General features: G+C 44.6%; 1 protein-coding gene across 1 annotated transcript in view; it reads right to left on the bottom strand.

The window, feature by feature from the left end:
* Window positions 1–16,369, bottom strand: part of TWF1 (twinfilin actin binding protein 1) — a 71,054-nt gene that overhangs the window by 19,561 nt on the left and 35,124 nt on the right. The window contains exon 4 of the mRNA XM_040343888.1: window positions 15,143–15,238. Coding sequence (XP_040199822.1) covers window positions 15,143–15,238 — 96 coding nt within the window. The remainder of the gene's footprint in view (window positions 1–15,142; window positions 15,239–16,369) is intronic.

The raw sequence follows: 16,369 nt of genomic DNA on the forward strand, positions 1-16,369 counted from the left end.
AAATCTTGACAAGTGGGACGTCCCCAAGCAGTGTCAAAAACGAGGGGTGGGAAATATATCAGTAAAAACAATTTTAACTTCACCCCAAACAAGCAGAGCTCCTCAACGGAGGAGGTGCAACTTTAAACAGCCGCCGGCAAAAACTAGCGGCTGAAAAAAACATCATAAGATGCACTCACAGCAACCATGTAAATTCTGGAAAAAGCGTGAACGGACGAGCAAATCGCCGCCTCGCACACCTGTGAGACCGACGCATGATGTCGGGAAAAAAAAAAAAAACCCAGGAAGCACCAATTGCCCTGGTCGAAAGTGCCGTGACCGGAAAGGGGGGCCCGCCCTTAGGAGCATAGGCCTGTATGACGGCCTGCCCGATCCACCGAGAAATGGTGGTCGACGAGACCGCCAGGCCCTTTTGTGGACCAGACACCGACACAAAAGAGAGTCAGAAGCTCCGAAATGGAGCCGTAGTAGGCTGGTATACCCGCAAAGCGCGTACCACGCCTAAAGTATGAAAGGCCGAAACCTCCTTCGGAAGAAGGGAAGGTCGCGGGCGCACCATCACCTAATCCTTATGGGGGATCAAGCATGGCGGCTTGCAAGACAAGACCGCCAACTCAGAAACCCCTCTAACAGAGGTAAAGGCCACTAAAGGGGCCACCTTCTGAGATAGTGTCAAGAGAAAATCTCTCTGATGTTTCCAAAAGGAAGGTTCCTGAAGAACCGAGAGCACCAGAGTCAAAACTCATGGGGGAAGAGATGGGCCAAGAGGGGAAAGTATATGACAAACCCCTTGCACACAAAAAAAAAAGGGACCCACCAGGGAACGGGCCGCAAAAAGGCCACTAAAAGAACACAGCCAAGGCTGAAATCTGCCCCCAAACGGTGCTTTAAGCAATTTTTAGATCCAATCCAAGCTTTAAAAACAGCAGGACCCTGGACATTGAAAGTACGCCCGTGGACGTCACTCCATCCCTTCGCACCAAGAGAGGTGCGACGGTAGATCCTCCGGAAGAAGACTACGGTGCCCTGTTGAGATGACCGAGTCAGACAGACCCTGGTCACCTAAAGTCTGGCTTCCAATAACCATGTTAAGCAAGTCAGTGACTGTACAACAGGAGGAAGTATGGGACCTTGAGACAGGAACCTCCTGCCCTGGCAATCGCCAGGGTGCCTCCGCTACCAGGCGCCCGATATCAGCGTACCAAGGACGCCGAGATTAATCTGGAGCGATTAGAATCATCGGGATCTCAGCATCCACTCTGTGGAGCGGCCGAGGAAGCAACTACCATGGAGGAATGGCAAAAAATCACCGATACAGACAACACAGGGCCACCAGCGCGACTGACGCGTCTGTACAAGATCACTAGACCTGGCCACTAACTGACACCCTTGCGGCGGAGACAAGCTGCCAGGAGATCCATGCCATGTGAGGCTCACCTCCTGCAAGGGAGCCGAAACACCCCAAGCACAAAGACCAGTCGCCCTGGTCCAGCATCTGGCGACTCCAGTAGTCTGCCTGCCGGCATACCTGATGGTAGACTGAAGCCACGGCCGTGGCGTTGTCCGGCTGAAACCAGATTGGTCGACCACAAGGAGAAGCATAGCCTGATCGCCTAAAATAGTAGGACAATGAACAGTAGACAGCACCTGGTATTCCCAGGCGGTCTTCCACCAGGCACTAGCCAGGCCCGACCCTGGGTAGCTACCGAGACCAGACACATTCAAGGAGGTGTGGTCATAGGTCCACGCAAGTCCAGCGACTCAGGGCCGACTGGACCCCCCAGTTTTGTGAACCTGGAGGTTCACAACCCGTGAGCTGGCATTCGTCGTAAACACCGACCACTGGAAGGAAGGAACAACTTCCCGGACCGAAGAGTCGGGAATCTCTGTCACCAACTCAGAGAGACTCTGACTAGGTGGCGCACAGGAATCTAATGATTTCAGAGACAAGAGATTTTTACCACCTGGACAGTAGTTCCACTGGAAAACCAGGGTGTGGAACTGGGCATACAGTACCACCTTGAAGGAGGCTACCCACAGACCCTGAACCAGCAGGCGCCCGGAGAGAAGACCGATTGCGTGATGCCAATACCTTCTCCGCAGACTGAAGAGTCTGCAATTTCTCCAGGGGAAGAAGGACCTTTGCCACTGAGGAGTCTGGATCAACACTAGATACTCCAACGCTGAGTCGGAACCTAGCATGCCCATAATTTGAACCCTGGGTCGCACACATGTAGGGCAGGCTTGCTGCCACTGAGCTACACTTTCTGGCCTAAACGTTTAACATCCACCCGAATCTTCGGAGGGTCTGAATGGGAATAACCCATCCACTAGGTCGGAGACAGAAGCTGCTCTCAGAAGAAAGTCGTCAAAGTAGCCAATGAGGCAAAGCCTCGCTGTCCCAACAAAATTCAAATAAGTGCGAGCTCCTAGCTGAAAACCCATGGTGCTGACGCCAGATCAAAAGGGAGGGCCACAGGCTGACAGAGACCCTTCTCTCATCACGAAGCACAGAAAAAAACACTGTGACATGTGCAAAACGGGACATGCATGTATGCGTCCCTGATGTCCGAGGACGTCAGGACATCCCCCGGATGAAGCGCAGCTACCACCGAACAAATGGATTCCATGCGGAACTACCCGACGTTCACAAAGGTATTTAGGGCCTGAGGCCCATAGAAAACCCCAAAACTCTCGTCCTGCAGGAAAGGTAAAATTACCTTGCAGCTTAGCAAATCCCACACTGCCCAAGGCAGACCGACGTGCGGGAGGGGAAGACACAAGGACAGAACTTTGTTCTGTGGATAGGAGGAAACCCTATCTAGTAATCGAAGAGACCACCTCGCAGACCCACTAGTCGGAGAGCAGGGAGGTTTCACTGAATTGTGAACCTGCAAGCCGCCCCTCCCACCTAGAGACAGGGAGGGAAGGCTATATACATTGGCAGGATTTGGGTGCCGGCGTGATCGGCTTATGCACCCAGGGACAGATTAGTCCCCCAGCTGGGCCTTTGACGGCCTGGGAGGGTTGCCCCTAAATAATACACACACATAGTGTGTATGTATATTATGTAGGTGTATGCACACATGTCTTTGGAGGAAACCGGAGTACCCGGAGGAAACCCACACAGACACAGGGAGCGACAATGCAAGCTCCAGGCAGATTGGCGTCAGTGTGCAGATTGGCGTCAGTGTGCAGATTCGAACCAATGACTCTTTTGCTGCCAAGTAATGGAGTTAAGCACTACACCACCGTGTGCATAAAACCATTCTGAAACAGACGCCCTGGATAACAAGGGCGCAGCATTCAATGAAGCATCACAGACCTATATGAGGCCCTGGACCAGCTGGTCCGCTAGGCTAATAACCTCAGGAGAGAGTCGGTGCTCCTCCACTGTCTGGTGCAAAATGCTCACTCTGTGAGTTGTATACAGCACTAGGGGTCAGGACTACTCCAAGATGGCCGCCGAGCGTTCAGAACGCGGCCACAGGAAAAAGGCCAGCACAATGTAAGCTGCGCCATAGCGTGGCTACGACAAAATGGGCGCCAATGGGAGTTTTCAATGTAATTGAAAAATCTCCCAAAAAAATAGCGCCAGCGACCACTGAGACCCCAGTGTAGTGGCCACAATAGGCCGCAAGCCAGACCCCAGCATGGTAAACATGGAACGGGTCAGTACTTCGGATCTTCTATCAGTCAGATCCATACAAGTAGGGGTTCCCGCCCGGCGGTGAGGGACTACAAAAGCCCTCAGTGGCTTTTCTCATTCCGCATCTCAGAAATTATCAAAGAAGGGCACAGAAGGAAAAAACCTACACAGCGGTCTGATTTGTGTGATCCAAAAAAGACCGAGCCCTCAGCGGAAACCCAGCTGCACTATGCAGCTTAGGAGAGTCCCTTGCAGCAGTAAAAAGCGCACCCATAAATGCCTTATTCTGCCTTTTTTTTTTTTTTTTTCAACTAGGTACCTAGTCCATGGCTCCATAACAGAGCATTCCCCAGGGGATAACGGGGGAAGGGGGCACTCTTTTACCGCCCGCCCGCAGTCCACCCCCACCCTGGCACAAACTGTGTCCAGGACTAACAATAAAAACTCTGTGGGAATCACAGGTGCTAACACCTGCTGCCACCACCAGCATGTGGGGAAGGACCCAGATACTGACTCCAATATTTACATATAGTGTGTATTATAATATGCACACCTGTCCATACAAATAGACAAAAGCTCCTAGAGCCCTATTCAGGGCCTCTCACCCACTTGCTGCGCTGACCAGGGGTAACCAGGGGACTCCCTCAGGAGGAGACTGCACAGCGCTGCCTGTGAGGAAAAGAACCGTGAGGTAACTTTGCAGGGACCTGTGTTTAAACAGGAAAAGCCTCATAGGGCTGTTTTATTTAAGGACAAGTCACAGATACAGCATAAAAAGCAAAACCATTACAGGTGTCACCAATCAGTCAGCGTCTGCTGAAGTATAATCATAAACATCTGTGCTCATCACAGGGCTTTTTACCTCACAGGAAAGCCCAATACAAAAAAGAAAAAACACAGGCCAGATAACACAGTCCCCTCAGGAAGGCCCCCCTCCCCCCTGACAGCGGCAATGTTAGCAATGCAGCAAGGGAAAGGAGCAGGGAAGTAAGGGGAAGGGACCCCCGAACCCCAGGAATGCCCAGCCGTACCAACCCACCGAAGCAGGAGGGACTGTACTTACCCGTCCGAGCGAGGACTCGCTGACGCATTCCTGACAGACCTACAACCGCAATGGAGGTAGCTGTCGGCCCGGTCCACTGTGATTGAGACAACACCACAGCTCAGTCATATGTGGACCTCGGAGCAAAGCTCACCGGCCACCTCAGGAGTCATGGGGTATGGCGTGGCAGACCAAGCCTCTTTGCAAAGGTGTGCCCACGCTTGCTGGTCGGACTGAGTAGACTACAAGGATCTATAATATCCAGCCTGTCTCTCAGCCAACAGTTGAAAGAAGATTCTTCAAGAAAAAGTAAAGTAAAATAAAATAAAATTTCTCCTCAGGGCGCTGGGCCCAAAGGGAGCCATACGTCCTTCTCCTTTGCTAGGCAGAACGAAACTGGGGCTGCAAGCTGCAGTGAGGAGGGTTATGTCTGGAGGGACCGCCCCCTGGGCGGGGCTGTTCAACTCTGTTAATGTAACATGTATTTAACTATTTAACATGTTTCTGCCTAGTCCTCTCCTGTAAACAGGGAACATAACCCACTTGTCAAGATTTAAGGAGCTGTGTCCGTCCATGGACGATAAGAGAAAACAACTTTTTATTATTAAATACCTTTCAAGCAAGAGCTTTTATATGTTTGCACATGCAACAATCCTTTATGACTCTAGACTAGAGGTACTAAATAAAACGCAAGTCTTAAACTTGTACATTTCTACGCATGCACCGTACAGGTGAAATGGATCTGATGAAAGGTTTGCTTTAAATGTAATGTGCGTTTACTTTAAAGGTGCAGTACAGTAAAAAGCAACGTTTCGTCATCTGACACAATTAATACCCAGTCCACATTAATTGTAGGAAACACCCTTTTATAACTTTCAGGTATGTAAGCAGATTCCCTTGCGAAGTTATTTTATTTGTTGTCACTGCAGCTGTGAATATAGTAAGAGAAGGTACAAAGGTGAAATAGCTGTGTCACTAGTCACTTAAAAATACATTTAGGAAATGCCATAAGCAGCAACTGGGCAGATATTTTAATATTACATGAGGACTCCAAACTGAATTTTTGGTTTCAGTCCAGAATTTTCATTTCGGTGCACCACTAAATTTAACACCAGACAATATAAGCATTTGGATTACTTTGTATTTTAAGTTATAGAGGTAACTGCTTTGAAGAGCAGAATTCAAAGGTCAACTGCAGGTCAAATGTACCCCTCAATGAATCTCAGAAGCATTTTATACTAATGTCATCAACACAAGCTTAAGGTCTATTGACAGAGGCCCCCTAATAGTTACTACTCATCCAAAATATATACAAAATCAGCATCAGCTTCACATAGCCATCCGTGTTTGCAGAAACAAAATTGTGTGGCGCTATGGCAAATTAATATCTATAATGGTAGTTCCTCATGGGAACAATGGGAACATAAATAAAGTAACAAATGCAATAAAAAAAGTTCTCGTGAAAGATAAAGTCCAATGGTTGTAAACACAAAGTCCATATATCTGTAGACACCACGTGCAAAATGAGGGAACTTGATTAGAATCCCATCGAGACAAATTGTGTAGTGAGTGATCACCGCCACCAGTGGTAGTAAATGGAGGCTTACCGAAGATGGTGGACCTGAAATGACGTACGTCAATCAAGTCATAACAAGCTTCAAGTACCAGACAGGGTACACAAAGTAGCAATCACCAAGAAACTTGCTAGAAGTAATCAATCAGTGTATGATCATAAATGGATAACCTTGGATCTTTGCAGCTCAGCAAGGGGTTAAATAGTTGAAAGAAAATGAAAGAGAAGGGCCACATAGTGTAAACCGGTATAAAACTGGGTATTTATTGTAAAAAGATAGCAAGTGCACTCACATGTATCTGGATAAAACTCGCATATTCTATAGTATGAGGCGGCAGTGGAGGCGACCCGACGGCGTTTCGTGTTATTCACACATCATCTGGGGTGTCTCTCCACTAAAGCCTCAGTGTATATATAATGATCATAAACCTCATACCTCCAATCAGAAGAATTGTGGCATCCCATCCACCTGTGTGCAACAATCAGGATCCATTACTTCCTGGTATAGGAGATGGCAAATAAGCGTGTGTTCCAAGCCTCAATATCAAAACCTATGGAAATCCACATGGAAGACTGACAGGAAGTGATCTGTGTGTTCCAAGCCTCAATATCAAAACCCTATGGAAATCCACATGGAAGACCTGACAGGAAGTGATCCGTCAGACCAAGACCTGACAGGAAGTGATCCATGTGTTCCAAGCCTCAATATCAAACCCTATGGAAATCCATATGGAAGACCTGACAGGAAGTGATCCGTCAGACCAATCCCGATCACGTGACATTGGTAACCCCGGATGTTTGCTAGTAGACCGATGGCCAATAGCCGTGCGTTCTAAAGCGTCTGGGCATGCACAGACCGCATCATTAGACATCGGGACACAATGTGTTCCGTGGTCATGACGCCAAAGTCACGTGTAGGCGGAATATGTGTGGGTTTATAAATTAATATATGGGCGAGCTGACTGCTTAGTATGACGCCACAGCCATGCGTCATGCGTTCCAGGCGCACGACGCATGCGCAACGTGCGTTCCAGGCGCGCACCAGCTACGCGCATTCCAAGCGCGCAACGTGCGTTCCAGGCGCGCAACGTGCGTTCCAGGCGCGCAACAGCTGCGTCAGTAGACGCTGATCACACAAGCCAAACCCCGATGTCAATCAGGAATAATACATGACATCAAATATGTTGAACAGGAAATGATTGGTGGGATGACGGTATTTTATAAAAAAACAGGGGAATGCAGATGACTGCCAGATGCCTCCAGCAATTATAGCAAAAATAGAAATTAAAATTAAAATTAAATGGACCCAATTATGAATCCGGATAAAACGGCCATACCTATATATATCCAAAAAAACATGTGTTAAGTGTAATTGGATACGAAAAAAAACCTCTTAATACGTGATTAAGTACAGAAGACATAAAAACATATTTGGATAAAACACAGAAGTATTAAAGCAACAGTCTAGTCAAAAAACAATGTGAAAAGTGTGATCATGAGTATTGCACACAGGTAGGAGGAGCTACCATTCACAACAAAGTCACAAAGTCAATTGAGATCTACTTTAAATAATTTAAATGCACATTTGAAGAAAGAAAAAAAATGAAAATAAAATAAAAATGAAAATAAAAATAGAAATAAAAATAAATAAAATAATGAATAAATGAATAGAACAAAAGAATTCCTACGACTGATTAATAAAAGCGTTGATGTCCCACTCTACATTCAAGCCAAGTGGGACATGCGTTTGGAGCTCAAAAATCCAGTAAACTTCAAGGCGCGATACCCCTCTGGTCATGGCACCACCTCTCCAAGGGGGCGTGTACTTGTCAATGATGGTGAATTGTGTCCCACTGGGGTCTCTGTGGTGAAACTGTTTGTAATGCCGGGGGTACTGGATGTTTAGTATCACCCCCTTTAATTAGGGCAATATGTTCTCCCCCCCTTATTGCAAATGTGCGGATGGTACGTCCCACATATTGTTTGCCGCAAGGGCAAGTGATTAAATATACAATATGCTTAGTATCGCATGTGCAAAAAGGTCTGATGTTATACTGTTTGGATGTAACTGTGGATGCAAATTGGGTGATTTTGCGTTTACCCAACGCATTATGCTGGCATACTATACACCTCTTGCAGGGATAGAAGCCAATCATGTTATGAAAAAAACAGGTTTTTATGGGTGGATTGATTATGTTAGAGGCGACAAGGCTCTGTAAAGAGGGGACGCCCCTAAATATCACTTTTGCCTGTTCAGGCAAAACTGGACCCAAAACATTGTCTCCTCTCAGGACATTCCAATGTTTATTGATTATGGTTTTGACCTGTCTGTACTGCGTTGAAAAAGAAGTGAGCATTGCAAACTTAAAAGCACTATCTGGTTCGCGTTTGGGTTTAACTGATACCAATGATTTTCTACTTAATGATAGAAGCCGTTGGATTTCACAGTCAACGTCAACACGGGATATCCCTTATCCACAAACCGTGTTTTTAAAAGGTCTGCCTGTGCTAGGTAAGTGTCGTTATCGCTACAATTCCTGCGTAATCGGAGGAACTGGCTACGAGGTACAGAGCGTAGCCAGGAGGGATGATGACAACTTCCCATAGGGATATACCCATTCCGATCGGTGGATTTGAAATAAGTCTTAAACTTAAACTGACAGTCGACAATAGATATTTCCAAATCTAGAAAGTGTACTTTACTGGTGCTATGCTCATAGGTCAAAGAAATACCACGATCATTGGAATTCAGAACTCCAAAGAACTCTATCAAAGATTCGGAGTGCCTTTCCATAGGAGGAGGATGTCGTCTATATATCTCGCCCAAACGACCAAGGATGGGTCACTAAGGGCATAGACGACATCCTCCTCCCATTTAGCCATAAACAAGTTCGCCAAACTAGGGGCGAACTTAGCGCCCATGGCTACTCCCCGTTTTTGCAAATAATATTTGTCATTAAACCAAAAATAATTTTTACTAGTGGCGAACTCTAATAGTTCGATCAAATAGTCACACTGGAATGGGGCCAATGAATGTTCTTTGTCCAGATAATGCTGGACCGCATTGATTCCTAATCCATGTGGTATGTTGGTATACAATGAGGCTACATCTGCAGTGGCCATGATGTAGCCATCCTGTAGCTCCAGATTCTCGAGTAGGCGGATAGTGTCGCCCGTATCCTTCAAATATGATGGTGTTTTCCTTACAAGAGGCTGGAGATAATGATCGATGTACCGACCTATACGTGAGGTAACGGAGTCGATACCACTCACGATAGGTCGGCCCGGTGGATTAATGGAATCTTTGTGTATTTTCGGCAGAAAATAAATCGTAGGAATTCGGGGGACTTTTGGAACCAAATATGCACTTTCTTTATTATTAAGGATTTTGAGTTCCGTACCTTTGGTGACCAGAGTTTGTAGTTGTTTCTTAAAAACATATGTGGGATTATTGGCTATCTCCACATATGTATCTGGTTCACCCAGGATCCGAAACATTTCAGTTTCATACTGTACTTTGTCCAAGATGACAATACCACCACCTTTGTCAGCTGGGCGTATGACGAGATTTTTATTCTCACATAGCGTTTTAACTCCAGCGGATGGCAAAGGATGTTGGCATGATCGTTTTATACTAAGTTTGGACAGGTCTGTTAAGACCAGTTCCTAACATAACAGTAGGTGCGGTATCCATGGGGGTAATTGATGTAAGGTTTTTCTGCCATTTAAAGACAGAACGAGATTTATAATCCCCAACATCCCGGGAATATTTTTTGTGCTTTTTAGCACGTTGTTCCTTGTCCTCCCTTTCAAGGTGATTAAGGAGACTAGATGACAGTGAGTTGTATTCCAAAGAGTCCTTGTATGATATTATTTTTAATTTGAGCACAGCCATACTTACCCCTGCTGAACAATCGGTTTTGGACAAGGGCCTTAAATTCGCCCCCCCAAAGAAATTAAACAAATTTAACACATTCATTGATATACAGAAGTATATCAGAAAAATTAATATACAAAGGTATATGCTGTCCAACACACATAAGTTTGAGGACCGTGCAGCTACTTCAGGCACAGTTCATTCCGGGTTGGCCAACCCGTCTTTGTTTAATCCATCTGTGCCCGTAGCTCCAGCAGTAAAAGTTTTTAAGGAACTGGTCTTAATAGACCTGTCCAAACTTAGTATAAAACGATCATGCCAACATCCTTTGCCATCCGCTGGAGTTAAAACGCTATGTGAGAATAAAAATCTCGTCATACGCCCAGCTGACAAAGGTGGTGGTATTGTCATCTTGGACAAAAGTACAGTATGAAACTGAAATGTTTCGGATCCTGGGTGAACCAGATACATATGTGGAGATAGCCAATAATCCCACATATGTTTTTAAGAAACAACTACAAACTCTGGTCACCAAAGGTACGGAACTCAAAATCCTTAATAATAAAGAAAGTGCATATTTGGTTCCAAAAGTCCCCCGAATTCCTACGATTTATTTTCTGCCGAAAATACACAAAGATTCCATTAATCCACCGGGCCGACCTATCGTGAGTGGTATCGACTCCGTTACCTCACGTATAGGTCGGTACATCGATCATTATCTCCAGCCTCTTGTAAGGAAAACACCATCATATTTGAAGGATACGGGCGACACTATCCGCCTACTCGAGAATCTGGAGCTACAGGATGGCTACATCATGGCCACTGCAGATGTAGCCTCATTGTATACCAACATACCACATGGATTAGGAATCAATGCGGTCCAGCATTATCTGGACAAAGAACATTCATTGGCCCCATTCCAGTGTGACTATTTGATCGAACTATTAGAGTTCGCCACTAGTAAAAATTATTTTTGGTTTAATGACAAATATTATTTGCAAAAACGGGGAGTAGCCATGGGCGCTAAGTTCGCCCCTAGTTTGGCGAACTTGTTTATGGCTAAATGGGAGGAGGATGTCGTCTATGCCCTTAGTGACCCATCCTTGGTCGTTTGGGCGAGATATATAGACGACATCCTCCTCCTATGGAAAGGCACTCCGGAATCTTTGATAGAGTTCTTTGGAGTTCTGAATTCCAATGATCGTGGTATTTCTTTGACCTATGAGCATAGCACCAGTAAAGTACACTTTCTAGATTTGGAAATATCTATTGTCGACTGTCAGTTTAAGTTTAAGACTTATTTCAAATCCACCGATCGGAATGGGTATATCCCTATGGGAAGTTGTCATCATCCCTCCTGGCTACGCTCTGTACCTCGTAGCCAGTTCCTCCGATTACGCAGGAATTGTAGCGATAACGACACTTACCTAGCACAGGCAGACCTTTTAAAAACACGGTTTGTGGATAAGGGATATCCCGTTGTTGACGTTGACTGTGAAATCCAACGCGTTCTATCATTAAGTAGAAAATCATTGGTATCAGTTAAACCCAAACGCGAACCAGATAGTGCTTTTAAGTTTGCAATGCTCACTTCTTTTTCAACGCAGTACAGACAGGTCAAAACCATAATCAATAAACATTGGAATGTCCTGAGAGGAGACAATGTTTTGGGTCCAGTTTTGCCTGAACAGGCAAAAGTGATATTTAGGGGCGTCCCCTCTTTACAGAGCCTTGTCGCCTCTAACATAATCAATCCACCCATAAAAACCTTGTTTTTTCATAACATGATTGGCTTCTATCCCTGCAAGAGGTGTATAGTATGCCAGCATAATGCGTTGGGTAAACGCAAAATCACCCAATTTGCATCCACAGTTACATCCAAACAGTATAACATCAGACCTTTTTGCACATGCGATACTAAGCATATTGTATATTTAATCACTTGCCCTTGCGGCAAACAATATGTGGGACGTACCATCCGCACATTTGCAATAAGGGTGGGAGAACATATTGCCCTAATTAAAGGGGGTGATACTAAACATCCAGTACCCCGGCATTACAAACAGTTTCACCACAGAGACCCCAGTGGGACACAATTCACCATCATTGACAAGTACACGCCCCCTTGGAGAGGTGGTGCCATGACCAGAGGGGTATCGCGCCTTGAAGTTTACTGGATTTTTGAGCTCCAAACGCATGTCCCACTTGGCTTGAATGTAGAGTGGGACATCAACGCTTTTATTAATCAGTCGTAGGAATTCTTTTGTTCTATTCATTTATTCATTATTTTATTTATTTTTATTTCTATTTTTATTTTCATTTTTATTTTATTTTCATTTTTTTCTTTCTTCAAATGTGCATTTAAATTATTTAAAGTAGATCTCAATTGACTTTGTGACTTTGTTGTGAATGGTAGCTCCTCCTACCTGTGTGCAATACTCATGATCACACTTTTCACATTGTTTTTTTGACTAGACTGTTGCTTTAATACTTCTGTGTTATATCCAAATATGTTTTTATGTCTTCTGTACATAATCACGTATTAAGAGGTTTTTTTTCGTATCCAATTACACTTAACACATGTTTTTTTGGATATATATTAGGTATGGCCGTTTTATCCGGATTCATAATTGGGTCCATTTAATTTTTAATTTTTAATTTCTATTTTTGCTATAATTGCTGGAGGTATCTGGCAGTCATCTGCATTTCCCCTGTTTTTTTATAAAATACCGTCATCCCACCAATCATTCCTGTTCAACATATTTGATGTCATGTATTATTCCTGATTGACATCGGGGTTGGCTTGTGTGATCAGCGTCTACTGACGCAGCTGTTGCGCGCCTGGAACGCACGTTGCGCGCCTGGAACGCACGTTGCGCGCTTGGAATGCGCGTAGCTGGTGCGCGCCTGGAACGCACGTTGCGCATGCGTCGTGCGCCTGGAACGCATGACGCATGGCTGTGGCGTCATACTAAGCAGTCAGCTCGCCCATATATTAATTTATAACCCACACATATTCCGCCTACACGTGACTTTGGCGTCATGACACGGAACACATTGTGTCCCGATGTCTAATGATGCGGTCTGTGCATGCCCAGACGCTTTAGAACGCACGGCTATTGGCCATCGGTCTACTAGCAAACATCCGGGTTACCAATGTCACGTGATCGGGATTGGTCTGACGGATCACTTCCTGTCAGGTCTTCCATATGGATTTCCATAGGGTTTGATATTGAGGCTTGGAACACATGGATCACTTCCTGTCAGGTCTTGGTCTGACGGATCACTTCCTGTCAGGTCTTCCATGTGGATTTCCATAGGGTTTTGATATTGAGGCTTGGAACACACAGATCACTTCCTGTCAGGTCTTCCATGTGGATTTCCATAGGTTTTGATATTGAGGCTTGGAACACACGCTTATTTGCCATCTCCTATACCAGGAAGTAATGGATCCTGATTGTTGCACACAGGTGGATGGGATGCCACAATTCTTCTGATTGGAGGTATGAGGTTTATGATCATTATATATACACTGAGGCTTTAGTGGAGAGACACCCCAGATGATGTGTGAATAACACGAAACGCCGTCGGGTCGCCTCCACTGCCGCCTCATACTATAGAATATGCAAGTTTTATCCAGATACATGTGAGTGCACTTGCTATCTTTTTACAATAAATACCCAGTTTTATACCGGTTTACACTATGTGGCCCTTCTCTTTCCATTTTCTTTCAACTATTTAACCCCTTGCTGAGCTGCAAAGATCCAAGGTTATCCATTTATGATCATACACTGATTGATTACTTCTAGCAAGTTTCTTGGTGATTGCTACTTTGTGTACCCTGTCTGGTACTTGAAGCTTGTTATGACTTGATTGACGTACGTCATTTCAGGTCCACCATCTTCGGTAAGCCTCCATTTACTACCACTGGTGGCGGTGATCACTCACTACACAATTTGTCTCGATGGGATTCTAATCAAGTTCCCTCATTTTGCACGTGGTGTCTACAGATATATGGACTTTGTGTTTACAACCATTGGACTTTATCTTTCACGAGAACTTTTTTTATTGCATTTGTTACTTTATTTATGTTCCCATTGTTCCCATGAGGAACTACCATTATAGATATTAATTTGCCATAGCGCTACACAATTTTGTTTCTGTTTGTTCCAGCTAATGCGTCTTTGTTAGCAGTGTGAGCAGCTGGTCTTATTAATTAGTGTGTTTTAAGCAGCGCAGTATAATCACCCTTTTTTGTCATCCGTGTTTGCAGAAATCATAAAACTTAATAGGTTTTTAAATTATTTTAATGCTCTGTTTAGAAGAAAAATATCAAAATTGAATGGATGGTCAGTGTGTTGGAAATGTACTATTAAAGTAAATTGTAAAGTCTTGTTTTTTAGTTAAAAATAACAAACATGTTATACTTACCTGCTCTGTACAGTGGTTTTGCATAGAGCAGCCTGGATCCCCCTTAGGTGCTCCTGGCGCCTCCCTCCTGTTGAGTGCCCCCACAGTAAGCAGCTTGCTATGGGGGCACCTGAGCCGAGCCACAGCCCACAGCCCCCCCCCCATTTCTCTACTCATTGGCTGACTGATTTTGATTAACAGCAGTGAGAGCCAATGGCCTAACACTGCGGTCTCAGCCAATGAGGAGTAGAGTCCCGGACAGCCGAGACTCTCCTGCAACATCGCTGGTACTAGATAGGGCTTAGGGGGCTGGGCGAAGTTACTGCACACAGAAGGCTTTTTATCCTAATGAATAGAATGCATTAAGATAATAAAACCTTCTGCCTTTACAATGACTACAGTTTAGCTTAGTCAGGTCAGCGGGCCTTCAATTATCCAGTCATATGCAGCTGAAATAAGTAAGGATTTTGTTTTTCACGTGGTTGGATAATTAAAGTGAATATTCACACACTTTATTATTATTATGCAAACATTGTCAACTCCATTAGTAAATCAGCGTCAGTCATAAATAAGCTTTAGAATTGCACACACCTTAGTGGTTCCAAAAAGCTCTTCTTTTATATGCCCACCTCCAAATTCCTTTTTCACAGTGGCTCTAGTTGCAGCATACAACATTTTTTGTCGTACCTAATAGAAATAATTAGCAGTTGTTACAATCAAGTTAAAGCATTCTTGCATATACGATTAAAGACAAAACAGCCAAGTACACAGTTGAAATGCACATAAGGTAGCCATCTTTTCCTTCCAAAAAAATTTGTCTATCCATCCTGAAAAGTTCACCACCTAACCAGCAAGGCTGAGCGAACCAGATAAAAGTTTAATTCATAGGAAGTTTGGTGAACCCAGTGGGAAGTCTGTGAACCCTGAACATAGCGCCAAATATACTGCTGAAGTCTATAGGAGCCATGGTTTTTACGTTATAACAGTTTTTTTTTTTTTTTTTTTTATCAAACCCCATCCACTTTGCCCCCCCCTACAATTAGCACAAATAAAAACTCAAGTGGGTTTATTTAGTGCTAAGTTTGTGCCATAAAAATGTACATTTGTGCTGCTTTTATTTTTAAGATATTAGCAATTGTTTTTTCCAGACTATGACATCACCTAGCTCCCATACAACAGCTAAATGACACGAAACCGGGCTGGTTGATTAGTGCCGCTTAAAATTGCATTCTATCTTTTATTGTTTTTACGTTATTAATGATTAAAGGTCACTCAGCCCCCCCCCCCCCCCCACACAAACACCCAAAAGACAAGAAACTGGTCTCATTGGTTAGTGCTACATTTGTGCTGCTAAAAACTGTATTTGTGCGGTTATAGACAGTTTTTTTTTTTTAAATCGCACCCACCCGCTTTTCCCCCCTACAATCAGCAAGTAAAATCTCAAATGTGTTATGTTTGTGCCATAAAAATTTACATTTGTGCTGCTTTTATTTTTACGATATTAGCAAATGTTTTTTCCAGACTATGACATCACCCAGCCCTCCTACAACACTCTCACTATCAGTGGCCCCCCGAGTCAGAGCTTTATTTTTAAGATTTATTAATATGGGGTGCAAAGTGGGTGGGGTGTGATCAAATAAAAACGGGCGAGAGGGAGGGATAAGCTGACAACTCTTGCATCATCACTAGCTGTATGGAGATGTGGGGGCACAAGCGCTGAGCCCTGTCCTGCATCCTTCTGAGTTGCAAGCAGAGTTTCCCTGTATGCTGTGAACTAAATATATCATCCCTGCCCATGCTCGCCGGACCACGTGTCAG

This window comes from Rana temporaria, chromosome 3 (assembly GCF_905171775.1).
Source record: "Rana temporaria chromosome 3, aRanTem1.1, whole genome shotgun sequence".
Lineage (NCBI taxonomy): Eukaryota > Metazoa > Chordata > Amphibia > Anura > Ranidae > Rana > Rana temporaria.